Genomic DNA, 20,991 nt, shown 5'->3' with positions numbered 1-20,991 from the left:
GGCACGGCAAATGCTGGGTAAAGCGTACCATGGTCCAATTAGGTTCTGCAGCGTCTGTATCTAACCTCAAACTGATGACAGATTAGTAGTACTTCGCGTTGGACTCGGGAGCAGCCAACCAATCACGAACTCGAACCTTGTCGGAGTCAGTGGAAAGTACTACTGAACTGTCAAAAAAGTTCATTCGACGAGGACCGAATTCATTCGTGACGTCATGCTGCAGAACCTAATGCACCGAGTTCATCATTGACGTTTGAGCGGTGCGCTGTTTACTAAGAATGAATACTTTTTCATTCATCGAGTTCATGCAAGTGTTCATTTTTTAGTAAACAGCGCCCGACTCAAACGTCATTGTGTTCATTCGGTGAATTGGACCATTGGTACTTCGCGTACCTGAAGGAATAAAATAGACCCCATCTCGCAGACCTTAGCCTCTAACCCAGCAACTCCTATTCCTACCTACTCGTGGTGCTGTCCGGGATATGAGCAACCTTAGGGAAGATCGGGTAACCAACCCCGGTGGGAACCAAGATGAATACACCACTAGGTGTTACAATCTGCCATATTCACGATTCAGCCATCTTGGATTTTAGTATGGGAGAGCCAGCCGGTTTGTTTATGTTTTGCACCGAAAATGAATTTTTCACCCCCGCCTTCTTCTCGTCCATAAATTGGGCAAACTGCAACACCTAGCTGTGTATTAATCTTGGTGGGAACTATGGTCGTATGATGACAGGGAAGGGGGGGTTTGCTCCTCTCCGAAGGTGCAATTCCTACTGAGCGTGTTCTTTCTAAAATTACGTAACGCTAAATTTTGTGATTTTAGACCCCCACGTAACACTTTTTGTATGGAAGGTTTATTTTTTTTGTATGGATCGTAACGCCCGGCTTGACCCCCTCTCTCCCCCTTCAGCGTTACGTAATTTGTGAAAGAACCCCAACAGCGTCTGTTCTCCATGTTAGGGGCGGCTGATCATCGTCCGAGTGCCAGCAAGGGACTCTAAACTAAACTGTGCACACCATGTTGCATCGTCTCAGCATCGAGAAGGCAGCCCCTTCAACGCAATGTAGGTAGCGCAACCCTGGTAAGGTAGCCTACCAAAAATTCTACAGTTACCAAAAGTAGAAAGGCAAAAGTAGAGCAAACGGATTGATTCAACGGCAACAGACCCGGCAACGAATAAAGGACAACGATTGGAAAGTCGGATCTTGGAACGTGAGAATTTTGAATGAACCCGCACGTGTTGGGCTTCTGGCTCGTGAGCTGCAGAAGGTCGGCGTGAGTGTGGCAGCAATCCAGGAAATACGGTGGCCCAGAACTGGACAACGTGAATTCCGGGCGGTGTATCCTATCGCGTATTATCCGGTGGAAACCGATACGTGACGGACGAAAAAAAAATTTGCTAGGAGTCGAATGCTAGTGGCTCGTACCCGTTCCAACAGAGCGCGGTACAATGTAGCAAGGGCAGAAGGGAAACGAATCCACCGCAGAAAAAAAAGGACACGAAGAGAGTGTGATAGCTGAAGCGCAGGATAACATGGATAGAAACGATATGCGGAGGTTTTACGCAACTGTCAATGGCGCGCGGCATAAGACTGCGCCAGTGTCCGTCATGTGCAATGACCGAGAGGGGAATTTGCTGACAGACAAGACTATGGTGGTAGCCAGGTGGAAGGAGCACTTCGAAGATTTGTTGAACGGTGAAAATGAACGTGTATTAAGGAGCAGGATGGACATAGTCGGCGACGGTCAAGCTGTAGGAGATCTATCATCACACGATCGCAAATGCTCCTGGGTTTTGCGGACGACATCGACCTTATTGGAATCGATCGCAGAGCAGTAGTGGAGGCTTTTGTCCCACTGAAGAGGGAGACGGCGAGGATAGGCTTAACCACTAACTCTACCAAGACAAAGTACATGGTGACAGGTAGAGATAGGAGAAGACCTAGTGGTGTTGGTGCAGAGGTAGTGCTTTATGGGGATGTGTTTGAAGTTGTTGAAGAATTTGTTTGCCTTGGAACGCTTGTGACATGTGACAATGACGTTTCCCGTGAAGTGAAAATACGTATTACTGCTGCGAATAGGGCCTTTTACGGATTACGTAACCAGCTTAGGTCCCGCAACATGCACACACTTAACCAGCTTTTGAATGTTCGGTATTTTGTTTGCCGAGTTTCAACTGCAAAATTCCTTTTTTACTGAAAAACAAGTTTTTTAGTGAACCAACAATGATTGTCAGTAATAAATTTCCAAGTTTCGGTAAAAAATTACGTTGATCATTGTGACGTTTACTTATTTTTACTGAACAAATCATTAAATCCATAAATTGCTGAACAGCACAAAATTTCGGTATATAACAATGCTGCACCATCAGTAAAACACGAAAATTTACCGATTAGTCTTTAAAAAAATACTGAACACTATTGTAGCGCCCCTCGCTGTAGTTTTCTGTCTTATTTTTTTCCGGCGGAACTGCCATTTTGAAAATTATTTCGGTCGTGGATGGTTGGATACGCGTTCTGAAAAGTTTAAAAGTGATCTAAAACAAGTTGAAAAATCTTTTGTTCACTGAATGATGGACTACATTTTGCAAGAGCTCCGTAAGACCGATGCCGATATTGAGGAAATCTTCCGTAAGTAATAACTTCCTGTATTTTTATAGCTCTCTAAAAAAAATGGCCGACTCCATCTTATGCTTCTATTGCCGGCGTGCTATTCCCGGATATGTCAAGGGATTGAGCAGACATATTCGTTGGCATATCACAAGCTCGGATTTCCATGAGGGATCCACACTTTTCGATTGCACGTTTTCAAGATGTAATCTCCGATATAAAAACTTCGTATCACTGAAACGCCATATTCTAGAAAATCACCCGCTAGATGTTCCGATTGCTTCAAATATTGACCAACTCCCTGACCAGAACCCACTAGACAATCACTCGACCCTTGATCAGAACCTAAGCTTTAATGAGTACGAACCCTTGAACTGCTTGTTGACATTAGATGATATTAAGAAAACTGCTGCCTTAAGCATTTGCAGACTGACAGCAGATGCTGGATTGCCGCAGACTAAAGTTTCTGCAGCTGTGAAGATTTGTGAGAACATCGTGAATCAATTAGCAGATTATTTACTCGAACGTACGAAACACTTCCTTACAACTTTTTCAATCGATTTCGAGCAAGATGCTACACAAGACTTCTTGAAATGCTTCATGAATTTAGACTTGTTTAAAGGCGTAAGGACTTACCAGCAGCAAAAAACATACTTGCAGGATCTTGCAGTTAGTATTCCTACGCCTGTATCAAAATGTGTGGGCAGTCGACGGATAATAAGACATGTCAATGGGATTCCAAAAATGGTTACTACTAACGAAACATTTTCTTACGTTCCGATTGTGGAAACTCTCAAACTAATATTTCGTGATCCTCGAAATAGACAGCTGTTAAAGACCAATGATGATTTCATTGAAACGCCAGGTATAAAAGAGTACAGTTCGTTTGAAAGCGGAATGCTATTCAATAGAAGTGAATATTTTAAACTTTACCCCGATGCTGTAAGGCTTATTTTGTACCAGGATGATGTGGAAATAGCCAACGCACTTAGTTCTCGAGCAGGAAAATACAAAATCTCCAACTTTTCATTCAAAATACAGAATATGCCTTCTAAATGGAATAGCTCCCCTAAAACTATTTTCCCTTTGGTAATCGCCTTATCACAATTGGTGAAACAGAAAGGATACAACAAGGTGCTACAACCATTAGTAAGTGATCTTCAGAGATTAGAGCAAGGAGTTACGATATATTACGGCTCAGAAGCTTTTACAATACGTGCTGTTGTCGTAATGTTTGTTGGAGATTCACTGGCTCTCCACGATGTGTTTGGTTACCTAAGTCCAAGTGCAAATTGGTTTTGTCGAATTTGCACAATCACTCGGCCAATGTTCCATGAGAATCCTCTGGATATGTCCCCTTTAAGGACGTTGGAATGGTACAACACTAACCTAGCAGCAGTTCAAAGCGGACAGAAACATCCATCAGAATGTGGACTGAAAAGTCAAGGCAGCGTGTTGAATAATCTCGAATACTACCATATAATACATAACTGGGCTCTCGATCCTATGCATGATCTAGGAGAAGGTGTGATTCCATTAACTATCCAGTTAGTTTTGAATCGATATCTCATATCCACTGAGCTGAAATTTACCGTGGGCTACATAAATCATCGAATCAAAAATTTTAACTACGGATACTCTGATCGAAAAAACCGCCCTATGGGTAACTTTACAGCGTCGATGCTTACTAAACCAGGTGCACATAAAATAAGACAAACTGCCGCACAAAATTTTCTGCTTTTGAGGTCATTCCCGTTTCTGTTCAGCCACAAAGTGCCCGATGATTGTGAGTTGATGATGATGATTGGCCATCTAATCAATATTACGAGAATCATACTATCTCCAGTTGTATCCGAGAACATGCTTTTATGGCTGAACGAACACATTAAACTCTATACGGATCTGTTTACCAAACATTTTGATAAAAAGATAAATAAACTTCATCATTTGCAACACTATGAGCAGTGTATAAGGCATATTGGAAGTACAAGAAGTTCTAACTGTTTACCGTTTGAACAGAAGAACAAGCCAATTAAGAGACAAGCTGCTAACTGCAGAAACTTTAAAAACATAACTAAAAGTCTTTCTGAACGTCAGTGTTTTGCGATGGTTATTGACTTGATTGATAAACCTTTTCAAGATAAAATAGTATTCAAACCAGTCACCAAAGCAAATAAAGAAGATCTGGCATACTCTGCATACCTCAATACTGACATAAACCCTGTACAACAAAAATCGGTGGAGCTTAATGGAATTGAATTTCGGAAGAATCTCATCGTGGCCATGAAAAAACATCATGACGAATATTATCCATCATATGGCATAATTCAAAATGTGTTCGATATAAGTGGAAAAATACACTTACTGCTGAAATGCTGTAACACCTTGGGATACGACGACATTCTTCAAGCCTACGAAGTAGAAGCATCGCAAAGGGAAACGCTTTTGATTATCGATGAAGTATTCCAACACACTACTTTTTCGTTCTGGATTCCACAAAATAGCATCACAAAGTACATTTCTCGCCGATTGTATAATCAAGATTATTGACAAAATGCTATTTCGTGAAATTAAAGGTAAGTCAAAAGAGTTACAGCACAAACATATGCAATGGTTCAATACTAGCATACGATATATTTTTCAGCACATCTTGATTATTCACAATCGTTAGTTTCTTTCTTTACCGCCGTTTACCTTCATTACCGCCTCTGGAGAATCGTTGAGTGTTTCGTATAGTACAGTATCCTATAAGTTTTCCTGCCACTCACGACGACGATGATACACCATACTGGAGAGCCCAAGACATATTGTGATCTTCATGAAACAGCGATCAACACAACCTGCATTCATCGTTAGTAGAGCACCAGGAATATCTCGGGGTTGAATACAGTGATTGTACAGTTGTGGCAGTAATCCTCACGCATTCAATTTAACTCTCCAGGATCCAGGTTCAACTCCATTCCTTTGTGATGCTTATCTTCATAACTTTACATAAAAATGCGAAATGCAAAGTATTTAGAAATATAGTTTCTTTTTGAACACTCATATATTTATTTTTAAGCTTCTCATACTTACTGATGACACATCTCTAGATAACAACTTCTACTAACAGTCCCAAGTAACAGCGATTAATCCTTTTATGTAAAATAAAGAGGACAACGACTAAAATTTTATTTGATCTGCTCATATAATAATAAGCACTTCTCAATATTTTTAATAAATTATGTTAAGGTGGAGGAGCAAGACCACAAGCGTATTCACCATGGTGACATTCACAAACCAGAAAATACACCTAAAAAAATAATGTTTATTATTTATCATTAATAAAATTATTTTATTAGCTTAGTATGAGATCATTCATTAACGAATTGTATTACCTGTCATAAGACGAGTTTAAACAATCCCATTGAATTCCACCACTTAATTGTATCCTGACAGATACGTATTTCGACCTCAACAGTAAGGCCGTCTTCAGTGTCTTGTACTTGACTCGACTTAATACGAAATACGAAATACGTATCTGTCAGGATACAATTAAGTGGTGGAATTCAATGGGATTGTTTAAACTCGTCTTATGACAGGTGAAAACATTCCACTAAAAAGCTCAAAATAATTTTCTTATCGAATTGTATTAGTTTTCGAATGGATTTTTGCCATAAGGTTTTTTCTTTACGTATTGTAGGAACGCAAATATTGCGTGGTATAAGCTCAGCACCTCAATCAAGTTTTATTACGCGCATTGCATTATTCATTTGCTTGTTAATTTAGTCAAGCTCTTGCAAACATTGGGCCGCAAGTCGCGAGAGTACACAGCATTTTATTTAATGAATTAAGGTTCCCCCAGACCGAAGCGATTTTTTGCAGCGACGACGACATCCATTCGCCGCGATTCTATCGTTGGGTCGCTGCAGACAATGTTCCATTTACGCTTCTATACCAACAGCAACAGAATCGCAATTGCCAAGGGATACACTGTCAAAAATATCTATATAAGATATATGTGTCGCCGTTATAGATTTTTGCAATAGCTCCATCCTAATATAATCGATATAGAACCACACATAAATTAAATAATTGCTAATTCGAGACCACACATAAAGTTTATTTGGATATATATTTTATAAGTAGTTCGCGTGGAGAATGGTTATGTGTGCGCTGATATACATCATAAGTTAAATCTATGGATTTTTGCCAATAAATATGTGTGGATTTTAGTAGTGTAGAATCGCGACGCAATTGTCCCATCGCGTGTATTTCGGAAACCTTTATTTGACTTGAATGCGAATTGAATCCCCACATTAATCTTAAGATTGAATTAAAATATTTTTTTTTCGAATCATCTTTAATTGCGCTTTAAATCTTCCTGAATAAATATTTTATTTAGAATCTTTTGCCCACTAAATATTTAATAACAATTTCATTCCACACTATCATTTTTGTTCCAGTGTACATTATCTGTCAAAATTCATAACAATCAAAGTAAAAGCAAAGCGCTGATCATCCAAAAAAGTTTATTTTATTATTCGTCACAAAACTATTGATTAAACCAAGAAAACAAGTAATTTCATTGGGTAAGTTAAATATTTTTTTTGTAGTTATATCGTCTGGAATACTTATGTGTACTAACTTTCGTCGCATTTTTCTCTAAAACTTGCAGCCCATAACATCACCAACGAGGAGATTTATTGCGTAATCCGTCGAGACCTCGGTGGAGACGTCCAAGGTTAATGCGATCGAAGGTCAATGATGACGATACCAAATCTACGAGAATCGTTATAGGATGGAAGATGTTCTACCTCCATTGGTTCATGCCAAGTATTTTAAGGAAGTCGCTAACGAAAAGACCAACAAGCGACCGGCATGAAGTGCCCGAGTTCTGCTGCTCTTGTTAATTAGGTTGGTTATATAACTGAAACCACTGGTCACGAATAGGTTGGTTGTTTCGCTGAGTGATAGTGCCAGGTTCACACTCATTCATCACAACACCGTCAACGTAAACGAGCGCCCACCTATAAGTTCAAACTAATCGGTCGAGTTGTGGAGCATTAGAATCGGAAAATGACAAACCGTGATACGATGTGCAGTTAGCAGTAATCTTCGTCTTCGATGGTAATGATGATAGTGGAAACCTTTTCCCGGATGAACCTGACCGAATTTTTGATATTCGCGGACAAAATTACTCAATCACCAGTAGGGTGTGATGGCCAAACTTCGATACAAACTACAATGTGCTGGTGCCGCTGGTGCACAAGGAGATCCAAGTTTTTTCTCTATCGAGCGTAAAGTGTGGTCAGTGTGGATGGTGCGAGCATGAAGATCTTGCCACAGATAAGTAATAAACAATTTTGTTTTTGTTCATACCTATATTTTGAAATAAATTATTATAATTATGTATAATATACAGAAATATTAGTATTATTACATATATAAAAATATAAACAATTATTACGTATCGTTTCTGGCATAATTCATCTGAAAGTTTCGCCTGTTTCTATATTCTTCGGGTCACTGAGCTCCTACAAAAACTTGTCAAATTGGTTTCACTGCACTGCTTGTAATCGCATATCAGTCCCACTTGTTGTTAGGTGTCCTGTTTATATGGGACAGCTATGTGACGACGAGCATTGAACTGTATTCCCTAGTGGCTTGTTACCTGTAATCGCAAGTCTTCAGCAGGTACAGTATAAGGGCCAATCTCCACGTAGCGGTTTTTTGAGCTACGTGGACGTGCCGATTATTCAGATTACGACCATTCACGAGGTATTTGACATTCGAGGTATTAGACTATCTTGATGTGAAAGTTCACTCATCTTATTTTCATTTAATTTATCAGTGTCCATTATTATGTCAAATACCTCGTAAACGGTCGTAATCTAAATAGGCTAGAAGAATCTCAAAATCCATTGCCGAATAGTCACCACAGCGTGGAAAAGTTTTTCGTTGTAGCTTGCTGGTTATGATGTTGATTTTATTTATTAAAAACACTCTGATTTCTCTTGTGTTTCATTGTGAAGTACACAACTTACATAAAAGATAACATTTATTTACTACAGATAAGGAAGGAATCGATGAAGTCAATATTTTCGTCGATTTAAATGAGCAAGACTTCGTTCGTTTGCGACTCAGAACAAAAACTATTAAAGTTATTCAGCGGCTTCAGAAGGAATTTGAATCGGCCTCAATAGTGGAAGAATATATCGTTGAGGAGTCAGGTGAGGACTGTGAACTTGGAGATGTGAAGGTAGCACCAGTGTTTGATTCATCGGTGTCTTGTGCATACCGGCAACCAGAGCAAGTACATGTGGACGCCGAAAGAGAAGATGAAGAAACACAAGATAATAAGACCCAATCCAACCCTTACAAGGGAATTCTCTTGGAAAAGGTATGAAAATAATAATTATTGAAAATATTGAAATAAATATTGAAAATACGTTTGTTCTAGAAAATTAATATTGACAGAATCTTTGAAAGGACGGACGATGGGATGCAGGTGATGGAATCATTAAAACAAGGCGAAAAACCAAATGACAAAATGCTAACGCGCATCAAAAAGCTTTTGTGCGAATATCTTCAACTGACCTACGGAATGTAAGTGCTCATTCGTTTTAAAATTATCCATTTCAATAATCATGTTTGACGGTGAAAATGCGTATAAGGCCCGACGTTTTTCCAACGCCACGTGCACGCAGTGTTAAAATAACGCAGGTATGCATCGGCGCGGCGATTCTACGTTACCGCTTTTTCCTTGTGGAAACCATCGTTTTTTGACGCCGCGTGCACGAGGGCATCGAGCCTAAAGCTTGTTCAGCGGAATGTAATATAGAATATAAAATCATTGTCCAATCTAATCCATCATCTTAATTTTATCTTTTCCGATGGATACATATTTCGACACTTGTTCGACATCGACGTTCATTCGAATCAAGCACGAGACACTGACGATATTTCACATGATAATAGTAACTTGATGATAAAGTTCACATTTTTAGTTTTCACTGTAAATAATGTGTATGACGTTTCTTATCAAGTGACTGGTTATGAAGTGATAAAGCTAGTAATTTGAACACCCTATTAGACGTATAACAATGTTTCATATATTCTGATGTTCACAGGCGACCTTCGGCATTTCACAAGAACATTATGGCGGTTTCTCTTGTGGATACCTACCCAATACTGAGATCAACTACTCCAGACGTACCACAAGCGCTGTGGTTCTATCCAAATGCCAGAGGTCAACACCGCCACAGTGGCCGGTTGCACTACCATCTAGAGTACCTCGTGCGAAAGTCAACGGACCGAAAAATCCTTCGCGTCAAGAGAGTCGCCACGCCGACTGATCCGTTGGGCGAAGGAAGCCTTCAAGCATTTGCATATAATATCGAACAGATGGTAAATAATTATTTTACTTCCAGTTGAAAACCGAAGTGAGCTCACGCGACGATTGAGTTTTCCCTTATTACCTGATGTCGCAGCTGCATCGCGACTAGTGCGCATCTATGCCATCGTTGTGCGCCATCATGCGCACTAGTTGCGACGCAGTTGCGACAAAAAGAAATGGGAAAAAACTCGATTGTCGCGAGAGCTCACTTCGGTTTTCAACTGGAACTACAATAAATAACTCAAACTATGAACATAATTTCAAATATTTTATCCCTATTAAAATTCCAGATCGAAGAGCTAAAATTTCTTTGCCCTGGTCCGAATACCAGAAAACGTGCGGAAGAGTTATGGGACAATACTTTCGAGGAACGTAACAAGTTTCGAAAAACCGAAGAGTTTCACTTGTTTCTGATGGAATGCCCAGCAGCTACCGCTTTTGATGGATATTTAGTAAGAATTTTATTTTACATATTAGTATTATTTCGTGGCTTTACGTTCCTACTGGGACATGGGTTCCAGCAGGAACGTATAGTTATTCCAAGAAATACTGCATAACTGTATTAGAGGGTTCATTAAAAAATTACATAACGCAAAATTTGACTATTTTCCCTTCCCTTCACCTTGTAAAACTTTTTGTATGGATGATTTAATTTATTTGTATGAAGCGTGTCGCTTCAGTTGACCTCCTCCTTCCATTACGTAATTTGTGAACTGCCTTTTATAGTATAATGTGCTTGCAACACTAAATGAGTTCACCATAATTACAGCTGAAACTCGATTTTCTAAAGCTACACCCTCAAGCACGATCTCTCGAAGAAGTATTTGGAGATTGGAGTCCCAGAATATTGGCTGCCTATCCGGAGACATTGCAGCATATCCCGAACGGTATGGCATATTATTTTGAATATCTTCAATTAATATGTATATGTCCATATTATTATACAGAGACAGTACGAGCATTGGGGATCATAAGGATGCAGAATCCAAGTCGGGGTAAAAAGCGCCTACGAGACGATACAAGCAGCTCACCCAGCGTAAATCCGTTGTCTGGAATCGTCGAATGGTTGAATGTAATGAAAACATTTTGTATGTCTGAGTCGCATATGTTTAGTTTTAGTTTGTTTTTCAGGTTGATGACCCATTTCCTACGGCCCACCATGAGCATCCTGTGTTGTACGCTAGAGGATCATTTCCAGAAAATCCAACTGGGGGAATAATATCGTGGAGAGGTATCACAATCGATCTCCAGATGCCTTTTTTGGGGTTATTTGAAACGCTTTGTCAAGCTTGGGCGGTTTTCAACGTTGAATGTCGCCCAAGCGACAAACAATTTTTTGTTTTTTTATCAGCTGTTTTGATGGGTGTGGGAAATATCACAACGACAGGTGAAAAATTCCTGCGCCGCTTGAATTAAAGAACACTAACCTTGACACTAACAATGTGTGCCTGAATATAAATAAATAAAACATTTTTCAATGATTGTTTTTTTTTTAGAGAAAATTGCAAGAAACAAGCGTTGCTTGTATCGAGGCTTGTATTTTTCGAATAAATCTGCATAAGTCGTCGTTCATATTTATATTTCATGCCAAGGTATTTATGTACATTGATTAGGTATACTGTCCAGTCGGTAAAATATTTTCAAAAATACAAATCCCCATTTACTGACTTTCTCAGCTATGTTCAGATAAACAAACAACCGTTATTACTGATTTTATTGTTTATTTGACATTTCTGGTTTTTGCTGAAAACTCGGTTATGTAAAATATTGCTGTTGAAATTACTGGGTGATCCGTAGTCCAAAAACTCAGTAAAATTTTACCGACTTCGGTAAAATAAAGTAGCTGTGCAGACAGAAACAAAATTTCCTCTATACAAAACCCTGATTTTACCAGTGGCCCTTTATGGACATGAAGCATGGACACTAAAAGAGGCGGACTGGAGAGCTTTCGGGATTTTCGAGCGAAAAGTACTGCGTACAATACTCGGAGGGAAACTAGAAAACGGTGTGTGGCGCAGACGCATGAATCGTGAGCTGTATCAAGTATACAAAAAAGAAAATATTGTGAATCGTATAAAATACGGCAGACTTCAGTGGGATGGTCACTTAGTGCGAATGTCAGAAGAAAGTGGAAGGACGTGGAAGGCCACGAACACGCTTGCTGCACGACCTGGGGACCCTGAACGTTCGGGGAAACTGTAGGAACATCGCCCAAGACCGACGATTATGGAGTTCTACAATACGCCAGGCATAGGTGTATCGACGCTGTAGCCAACTAGGTATCAGGTAGGTAGGTATTGATTTCTCGCCAGAAACGTTCGAAAACGGATTCAACTTTTTCGCCGGAGCGCTTCAGATTTATGGCTAGAGAAGGTGCAAAAGTAGTTTCAGTAAGTAAAACAGGAATACAATATGCGAGGAATGTGAAGGAAGATAAAAAGGGTCCTGCTGTGAAAATATCAGCGTGCCGACGAGGAACTTGAAATCTGAGAGACCAACGTTTCAACTTGACGCAACATTTCGACGTATCAACAATGCAGCTGACGGAGCAGCGTAACATTTCGACGAAAGTAGCATGACCTCGGTCATGCTGACTTATCAAAACGACGTATGTGATTTATCTGTTGCAGAACGTTGTAACATAAATTTTTATCAAAATAACTGAAATGTTCACACGCAGTGCAGATGTCAGAGTCAGTGACGATGAACCTTTTCATAATGTATCGTTGAGGTGAATTCAATTGCAATTAAAATGTTTAATCTCTAAATAGAAATAAAAATAAAATCTGAAAACTTCCAAGCCCATTTTCTCAGCTTGATCAAAATGTTACATACGCCGATTTGAAAAAGTACCCGAGAATTGATCCATTTTCCGTCTCGGAAAATGTTGGCCGAAATCCTTTCTCAGCAGTACATATGGGAAGGTAAATTTACCGCCTTTATGCAAAAATTCTACCCAACTACGATCCGATCTTTCTGTCAGAATGGTCCATCGTATGCATAGATGTTCACCTCAGCGGCGGATATGTATTTGAATGATTTAAAATATAATTTCCAACTTTTGCAATTCTTCTGAATTTTTTATATTACAATTTCTATGAATATGACCTCAAGTTGGATAACAAACATAACAGAGATTTTTATGCTTGAAAATATAGTTCAACTACCCGAATGGGGACATACAAACTTTGTTATGCAGGACTCTGCAGGTAAAAGCGTCGTACACTCAACCCTCTTTTTACGGCAGTTTTTTTTACGTCACTTCGTTTTACGGCCTTCTTTTTACGGCACGTGACGTAAAAAGAATTTGAAACATTATTGACATCCAAAAGTAAGCCTATAAGAAGGCACTCTTAGAAACCCAAAGAACAAAGTAGATGCTTTGTATACACATCATTTACCTTCAACAATTGTTCCGTTCCAGGTCATCCAAGAATTTCCTGGAGTCTACACGCGTAACCGAGGACCTAAGCTCTACAAGCTTGGCGAAAGAGCTGTTATCTATTGTAAAAAATGGTTTATGCCCAATTTGATATATTGAACTAAATTCCGTTCCAGGTCATACAGGAATTCCCTGGATTATAGGTCTTGAGGTCTACCCGCGATACCAAAGGGCTGTTATCTCTTTTATTAAATGGTTCATGCTCTATAGGATCTATTAAACCAAACTCAATATGCCTTAAGCAGCCGTTCCTTTCCTGGTCATCCAAGAATTCCTTAGACTCCTCAGCCGCGGATTCATCCCAAATATGTCCTCCGAGTATTTGTCTTTCACTTGCGTCTCAAATGTAGGCATATGAGTTGTTCTAAGATCTCCAAATTGCCCTTGAGTTTGAATCAAATGGTCTGCCGAATCAACCAAGGCTTTCATGATGTCCCCACCAGCTGTATCAACCCAATTATCTCCTCCGAGTATTTGTCTTTCGCATGGGTCTCAAATCTAGACATATGAGATGTAGTAAGATCTCCAAATCGTCCTGGAGTTTGAATCAAATGTTCTGAAGAATCAACCAAGGCTTCCATGATGTCCATAGCTTCGGCAATGACCCAATTATGTCCTCCCAGTATTTTACTTTCACTTGGGTCTCAAATCCAGACATATGAGATGTAGTAAGATCTCCAAATCGTCCTGGAGTTTGAATCAAATGGTCTGCCGATTCAACCGAGGCTTCCATGATGTCCTCAGCCGCGGTATCGACTCAATTATATCCTCCGATCATTTGTCTTTCACTTGGGTCTCAAATCCAGATATATAAGATGTAGTAAGATCTCCAAATCATCCTGGAGTTTGAATTAAATGGTCTGCCGCATCCACCGAGGCTTCCATGATGTCCTCAGCCGTGGTATCAACCCAATAATGTCCTCCGAGTATTTGGCTTTCACTTGCGTCTCAAATCCAGACATAAAATATGTAGTATGATCTCCAAATCGTCCTGGAGTTTGAATCAAATGGTCTGCCGAATCCACCAAGGATTCCATGATGTCCATAGCTGCGGTATAAACCCAATTATGTCCTCCGAATAGTTTTCTTTCACTTGCGTCTCAAATCCAGACATATGAGATGTAGTAAGATCTCCAAATCGTTCTGGAGTTTGAATCAAATGATCTGCCGAATCAACCAAGGCTTCCATGATGTCCATAGCTGCGGTATCAACCCAATTATGTCCTCCGAGTATTTTTCTTTCACTTGCGTCTCAAACTCAGACATATGAGATGTAGCAAGATCTCCAAATCCTCCTGGAGTTTGAATCAAATGGTCTGAAGAATCAACCAAGGCTTCCATGATGTCCATAGCTCCGGCAATGACCCAATTATGTCCTCCGAGTATTTTACTTTCACTTGCGTTTCAAATCCAGACATATGAGATGTAGTAAGATCTCCAAATCGTCCTGTAGTTTGATTCAAATGGTCTGCCGAATCAACCGAGGCTTCCATGATGTCCTCAGCCGCAGTATGGACCCAATTATGTCCTTCGATCATTTGTTTTTCACTTGGGTCTCAAATCCAGACATATGAGATGTAGTAAGATCTCCAAATCGTCCTGGAGTTTGAATCAAATGGTCTGCTTGGGTGATTAATTAGATTTTTTTCCCCTGTCATAAGACGAGTTTAAACAATCCCATTGAATTCCACCACTTAATTGTATCCTGACAGATACGTATTTCGACCTCAACAGTAAGGCCGTCTTCAGTGTCTCGTACTTGACTCGACTTCGCGTCAAGTACGAGACACTGAAGACGGCCTTACTGTTGAGGTCGAAATACGTATCTGTCAGGATACAATTAAGTGGTGGAATTCAATGGGATTGTTTAAACTCGTCTTATGACAGGTGAAAACATTCCACTAAAAAGCTCAAAATAATTTTCTTATCAAAATAGATTTTTTTATTCAAACTCCAGGACATTTTAGAGATCTTACAACACCTCATATACCTGGACTTGAGACGTTAGTAAAAGACTAATACTCAGAAGACAAAATTGAGTTGACATCGTGGCTCTGGACATCGTGGCAGCCTTGGTTGATTATGTAGACCATTTGATTCAAACTCCAGGACAATTTGGAGATCTTACAACATCTCATATACCTGGACTTGAGATGCAAGTGAATGACAAATACTCGGAGGGCATGATTGGGATGAGACCGCGGCTGGGGGCACCATGGAATCCTTGGTTGATTCATTACAAAATTTGATTCAAACCTAAGGACAATTAGGAGATCTTACAACACCTCATATGTCTTGTTTTGAGACGCAAGTGAAAGACAAATACTCAGAGAACATTATTGAGTTAATACCACGGCTTAGGACATCATAAAGGCTTTGGTTGATTCGATAGACCATTTGTTTTAAATTCCAGGACAATTTGGAGATCTCACAATATCGAATATGCCTGTATTTGAGACGTTAGTAAAAGACCAATACTCAGAAGACAAAATTGGGTTGACACCGAGGCTGGGGACATCGTGGAAGCCTTGTTTGATTCTGTAGACCATTTGATTCAAACTCCAGGACAATTTGCAGATCTTAAAACATCTCATATACCTGGACTTGAGACGCAGGTGAAAGACAAATACTCGGAAGGCATGATTGGGATGATACCGCGGCTGAGGACATCATGCAAGCCTCAGTAGATTCGGTAGACCATTTGATTCAAACTCCAGGACGATTTGGAGATCTTACAACTTCATACATGCAAGAATTGAAGACGGATGTGAAAGACAAATAATCGGAGGACAAAATTGGGTTGACACGGAGACTGGGGACATCATGGAAGCCTTGGTTGATTCGGTGGACCATTTGATTCAAACTTCAGGACAATTTGGAGATCTTACAACACCTCATATGTCTTGTTTTGAGACGCAAGTGAAAGACAAATCCTCGGAGGACATAATTGAGTTGATACCACGACTTGGGACATCATGAAGGCTTTGGTTGATTTGGTAGACCATTTGATTCAAACTCCAGGATGATTTGGAGATCTTATAACATCTGCTGGATTCGGAGAGATCTTACAATACCTCATGTAAGACGCAAGTGAATGTATTTGAAAGTATCCTCACTATCAATAAATTAAGTAAAATACTAGAAATTTTAGCAAAAATTCTTTTTACGTCACATTCGATTTACGTCCCCCCAATAAGTGACGTAAAAAGAGGGTTGAGTGTAATTTGCTTCAACTATTTTTGAGGCCGACTATTTTGTACGGAACTTCAATGCGTCTAAGGGCGCTTCTCAGATTTTCGTGATTCAGACGAACGAAAACGAATTCATTGATCTGCTTCAGGATGATACGGAGCGTGACAATTTTGTCCACACATGATCTTCCAGGCGGAATCCTGCCTGCTGCCGTCGGAGAGTCATGTTCATCTTCTCCTGTGAAAGATTTAGAATAACTATGTACAGAACTTTGGAAAAAAAAGCACAGATGATGCCCGCCATTTGTCGTACACAGTAGGATCCCCTTTTTTCGGAACCTTTACTAAGGCGCACTCAGTCGGCCGAAAAAGACGCAATAACCCGCATATTGCAGATTAGTCGATTCAATATTTGCGCAAAAAGCATTGAACAGCTTTTAGCATATCTGTTGGTATGCGATTGATCCCGGGAGCCTTGCTTCGAATAACTGCTTCAATCTCCTGCAATGATAGAGCATCGGAATACGCGGATACGGCGTCGCCCTCTTGGCGGCTCATGCTGGTGGTTGGTCGGAAGTCGAAACTGGAAGAAGTTGTTCGAAGTGCTCGAACCAACGTTTAAGCTGATCAGTTGGGCCGGTAAGTAACTGACCTGTCGCGTCTTTCACCGGCATCCTGAGCTCACGCTAAAACGTCATGCCAAAAGTCGCCGGTTAATCAGTTTTTGATCCTTCCTTGTTGGATTCTCGAACGGTGTCTCGGGAACAGTAGGATGATGGCCTAAGATCTCTATCCACCGGGATTGGACTGCCATCTTAGTGGAAAGCGAAAAGTGTGAAGTAAAAAGTGACAAGTAGGAAGTGAGAAGTAAAAAGTAAGAATTGAGAAATGAGAAGCGAGTAGTGAGAAATGAGAAGTAAGAAGGGAGAAATTCCTTCTTCTTTCTTCCTTCTCTCTTCGTCTTTCGTTTTTCTTGCTTCATATGTATTACTTTTCGCTCCGTTTCTTCCTTTTTCCTTCTTCTTTCATCCTTCTTCCTTATTCATTCTCCTTTCTTTTTCCATCTTTCTTCTTCTTCCTTCTCCCTTCTTTTTCCTTATTCCTTCTTTCTTCTTCCTTCTCCCTTCTCTTTCCTTCTTCTTTCTTATTCATCATTTCATTCATCATTATGCCTTATTCTTTCTTCCTTCATTCTACCTTCTTGCTTCTTCCTTTTTTACCTTCGTTTCCCTTTTTCTTTCTCCCTACTTCTTTCTTCCTTCTTCCTCATTTTTTCTTACTTCTTTCTTTTTCCTTTTTATCTTTCATACTGCATCCTTCTTATTTCCTCCTTTTTCCTTTTTCCTTGATTCATATGCTTATTTTTATTCCTTCTTCCTTCTTCATTTTTTCTTCCTTCTTATTCCTTCTCTCTTCTTCTTACTTCCTATTTCCTTCTTTCTTCTACCTTCTTTCTTTTCCCTTCTTCCGTCTTCCTTCAACCTTATCCTTTCCACTCGCTTTTCACTTGTCAATTATTATCTCTCACTTCTCACCTCTTGCTTCTCTTTTCTCACTACTTCTACTTATCACTTCTCACCACTAACTTATCTTCTGTTACTTCACACATCTCACTACTCAGTAGCCATTTCCATTTGTCAGTACTCACTTCGAACATCTCATTCCTCACTTCACATGATAAGGAACCAAATTTCAACTTTCCGGCGAAACGGAATTCGGCCAAATGACTCTAAACCCTTTGATATTCGCCGACAAAGGTCAATGCAAACTGGCGCAGTCTGCTAAATAGAGATAGTACCTTATAGGCGGTATTGAGGAGTGCTATACTATAAATATCACAATCGGGTCTATGCCCTTTCTTGTAGATAGGAGATATGAGGCCATCAAGTCAGCTCAAAGGCATTTCTTTTTTCCTCCCAAATCATTTCAATCGCATAGTGGATTTTTTCGTTCAGCCGGTCACTCCCAACTTTAAGAAGCTCGGCCGGGATTCCATCATTCCCAGCTGCCTTGCCGTTCATTGGTTCCTCTGCTTGTACATCATCCTCAATCATGATTCTGATTGTGCCCTCTCTGCCCGATTATCCATTCAACAATAACTGAAAGTGCTTCTTACACCTAGCAGCCACTCCTGCTTGGTCGGTTAATCGTTTTGTAGATCTTCCACGCGTCGTTTCTGGCAAAGCTTCCCATCATTTCCCTGGCCTGTGTTTTCTTATCTGACACTGCTTGGCACTCCACTAATTAATATTAATGAATTAATATTTTTAAATATTAAAAAATATAGCAGCGATCATGAGGTATTTTTAACGAAAACTATTATAGGTATCATATTATAATTTTTTAAATATATTTTTAATTGAAGTGATTTTCATCTGATTTATCTTTTTCTTTCATCGATTTGGACTAGGATGTTTTTACGAATGGGGCTTTTCTTAGCCGTGCGGCTACAAAACAAGACCATGCCGGAGGTGGCTGGGTTCGATTCCCAGTTCGCTCCAGGAAATGCTCGGATAGGAGATTTTCTCGACTTCATCGGGCATAAAAGTATCATAGTGTTAGCCTCATGATATACCAATGCAAAATGGTAACCTCGCAGTTGAAAACTGTGGATGTGCTTAGAGAAAGGTGCGAGGCGGCAATGTCCCTCTGGGAAATGTAATGCCAATAGTAAGAAGAAGATATTTACGAATGACGTAGCTACCATGCGGTTTTCCAACTAAAAGGTTCAATTTCCGCCATTATAGAATAAGCTGCAAACTAAGACTAGTATGTGTAATTTAACTTAAAAATAGTTGAGCATCTATAGAAAATGCATGCAAAACTCAATCGAAAAATGATAATAAATCAAACATGAACCGCAATGATCAATTGCAAGGGCGATGAAACGGGACGAAGGCTTATATAACTTACAGATTCTAACGAGTTATCCGCATTCTGTGGGTCAGCAAAATACAAAAGATATTGTGAAGTATTAATTACAAAGGCAGAGCAAATAGGCGCTAGTTTACTGTGTGTGATAGACAGCAGCTGGATGCAGTTTCATCATAAGCCAGCATTGTTTGCTGTCAATTATTAGACCATTCAAAATCCCCATCAGGGACTGCTAAGATGTACTTACATTCTCTTGAAGCCGCAGGCTGAGCGCTCGCACTTCCTCGTTGGCATTCTCGAGCTGGTGGGAAACTTCCAGGTGGACTCGTCGCAGTGCCAACAGTTCGGACTGGATGGCATAGCTGGTTTCCTCCTCCTCGGCTCGGGACACCTGGCCTCGCACGAGCCGATCTGCCAGTTCAGCACTTTCCGCCTCCAGCAGTTCGTTGCGCTTCTTAAGCAGTCGGTTCTCGCTTCGTAATCTCTGTTGACAAAAAGTACAACCAATTTTAAATTTCATTCCATCCAAAATTAAGTTTTCAGAGCTTACCCTTAGTTCCACCATTTCTTCCTGTTCCTTCTTCCGCAGATCGGCGTACTCCTTCTCCATTTTCTTCATCTTCTTGGTGTTGATTTTCACCTGGAATGCTAGATTGAACAGCCCGTCGCTGTCCTGTTCCACCTTTTGAGGCAGTTCCTTTTGGAAGTACTGTGGATAAACAGATTTTCGTGTAACGTCTGTTGCGAATACCTACGTTAGACTCACCTTCAACATCGCTTCCATGTCCAAAGACAGTAGCGTGTCCTTGCCAATCAGTAGCAGTGCGATGGCCACTTTAAAGATGAACTCCATACCCTCCGACAGGAACACGTCCATTATCCGACAGCTGAGGGTGAGATTGAGCGCCGTCGTGTACAGTGTGAGGAACCAGCTGGAAGCGTACATTGATGTTTGGAAACTCTGCGCAAAAAGAATTAAATAAAATCGATATTTAAAATATATATAAAATTTTAGGAAAAAATACCTGAGACTGGAAGTGCAGATGTAGTTCTGGAATTTGTTCCTGAACAATGCTTTCCAGTTGGTACATACAGAGACCCAACTCCGCCATCGATGGTTTGAACATGTCCCTCATGCGATATTGCTGCATGATCTGCACTAGTACGGAGAAAGCGTCTTCTTCTGGCATCTGGAATAAGTGTCGAGGAGAAGCAAGAGCGGATAACAGATTCAGAAATTTCAAAGGAAGCTCTTCAAAATACCCAAGCGAAATTCGTCTTAAATACTAAGCAATGTTCCTCCTAATTTTCAAGAAAAAACCTTCCGAATTATTTCTTAAAGCAAAACATATTCTGAGAATCGAATAAATATCTTCATCTTGCGTCAAAATTAACAATCTTTGAATTTGATCTTTCCGGTACTGAGAAAAAGCAAAGATTCAGCTCTTACGTGTAACTCAAACTAACAAATTTGAGTATAACACGAGTCGTTT

General features: G+C 40.0%; 2 protein-coding genes across 15 annotated transcripts in view; one reads left to right on the top strand and one right to left on the bottom strand.

Annotated features, from left to right (window-relative positions):
* LOC134204272 (ecotropic viral integration site 5 ortholog) overlaps positions 1 to 20,991 on the bottom strand; it is a 129,327-nt gene that overhangs the window by 26,628 nt on the left and 81,708 nt on the right. For 11 of the 13 annotated variants that reach the window (XR_009977838.1, XR_009977837.1, XM_062679098.1 and 8 more), the window contains 5 exons: positions 20,524 to 20,688; positions 20,265 to 20,459; positions 20,049 to 20,207; positions 19,746 to 19,982; positions 19,538 to 19,561 (listed from right to left, as the gene is read on the bottom strand). Coding sequence is in view for 10 of the 13 variants with exons in the window: in XM_062679098.1 (XP_062535082.1) it covers positions 19,538 to 19,561; positions 19,746 to 19,982; positions 20,049 to 20,207; positions 20,265 to 20,459; positions 20,524 to 20,688 (780 nt within the window). In the remaining 3 variants the exon portion in view is untranslated. The remainder of the gene's footprint in view (positions 1 to 19,537; positions 19,562 to 19,745; positions 19,983 to 20,048; positions 20,208 to 20,264; positions 20,460 to 20,523; positions 20,689 to 20,991) is intronic. The other 2 variants (XR_009977840.1, XM_062679143.1) reach the window with 1 other exon arrangement.
* On the top strand, positions 2,506 to 11,833 carry LOC134204360 (uncharacterized). Of its 2 annotated transcripts, XM_062679188.1 has the most exons (8): positions 2,507 to 2,634; positions 8,667 to 8,995; positions 9,056 to 9,201; positions 9,726 to 10,002; positions 10,282 to 10,443; positions 10,761 to 10,878; positions 10,939 to 11,063; positions 11,123 to 11,833. In XM_062679188.1, the coding sequence occupies exons 1-8, from the start codon at positions 2,574 to 2,576 to the stop codon at positions 11,405 to 11,407; spliced, it is 1,503 nt and encodes a 500-aa protein (XP_062535172.1). In that variant the 5' UTR covers positions 2,507 to 2,573; the 3' UTR covers positions 11,408 to 11,833. The 2 variants fall into 2 exon arrangements, 1 of the variants encoding a protein (XP_062535172.1); XR_009977850.1 differs by lacking the exons at positions 8,667 to 8,995; positions 9,056 to 9,201; positions 9,726 to 10,002; ... (2 more) ...; positions 10,939 to 11,063; positions 11,123 to 11,833 and adding exons at positions 7,059 to 7,184; positions 7,271 to 8,055 and having other exon boundaries at positions 2,506 to 2,634.

Source organism: Armigeres subalbatus, chromosome 1 (assembly GCF_024139115.2).
Source record: "Armigeres subalbatus isolate Guangzhou_Male chromosome 1, GZ_Asu_2, whole genome shotgun sequence".
NCBI lineage: Eukaryota > Metazoa > Arthropoda > Insecta > Diptera > Culicidae > Armigeres > Armigeres subalbatus.
Note: the sequence above shows the minus strand (reverse complement) of the source record. Positions and strands in the feature narration are given on the sequence as shown.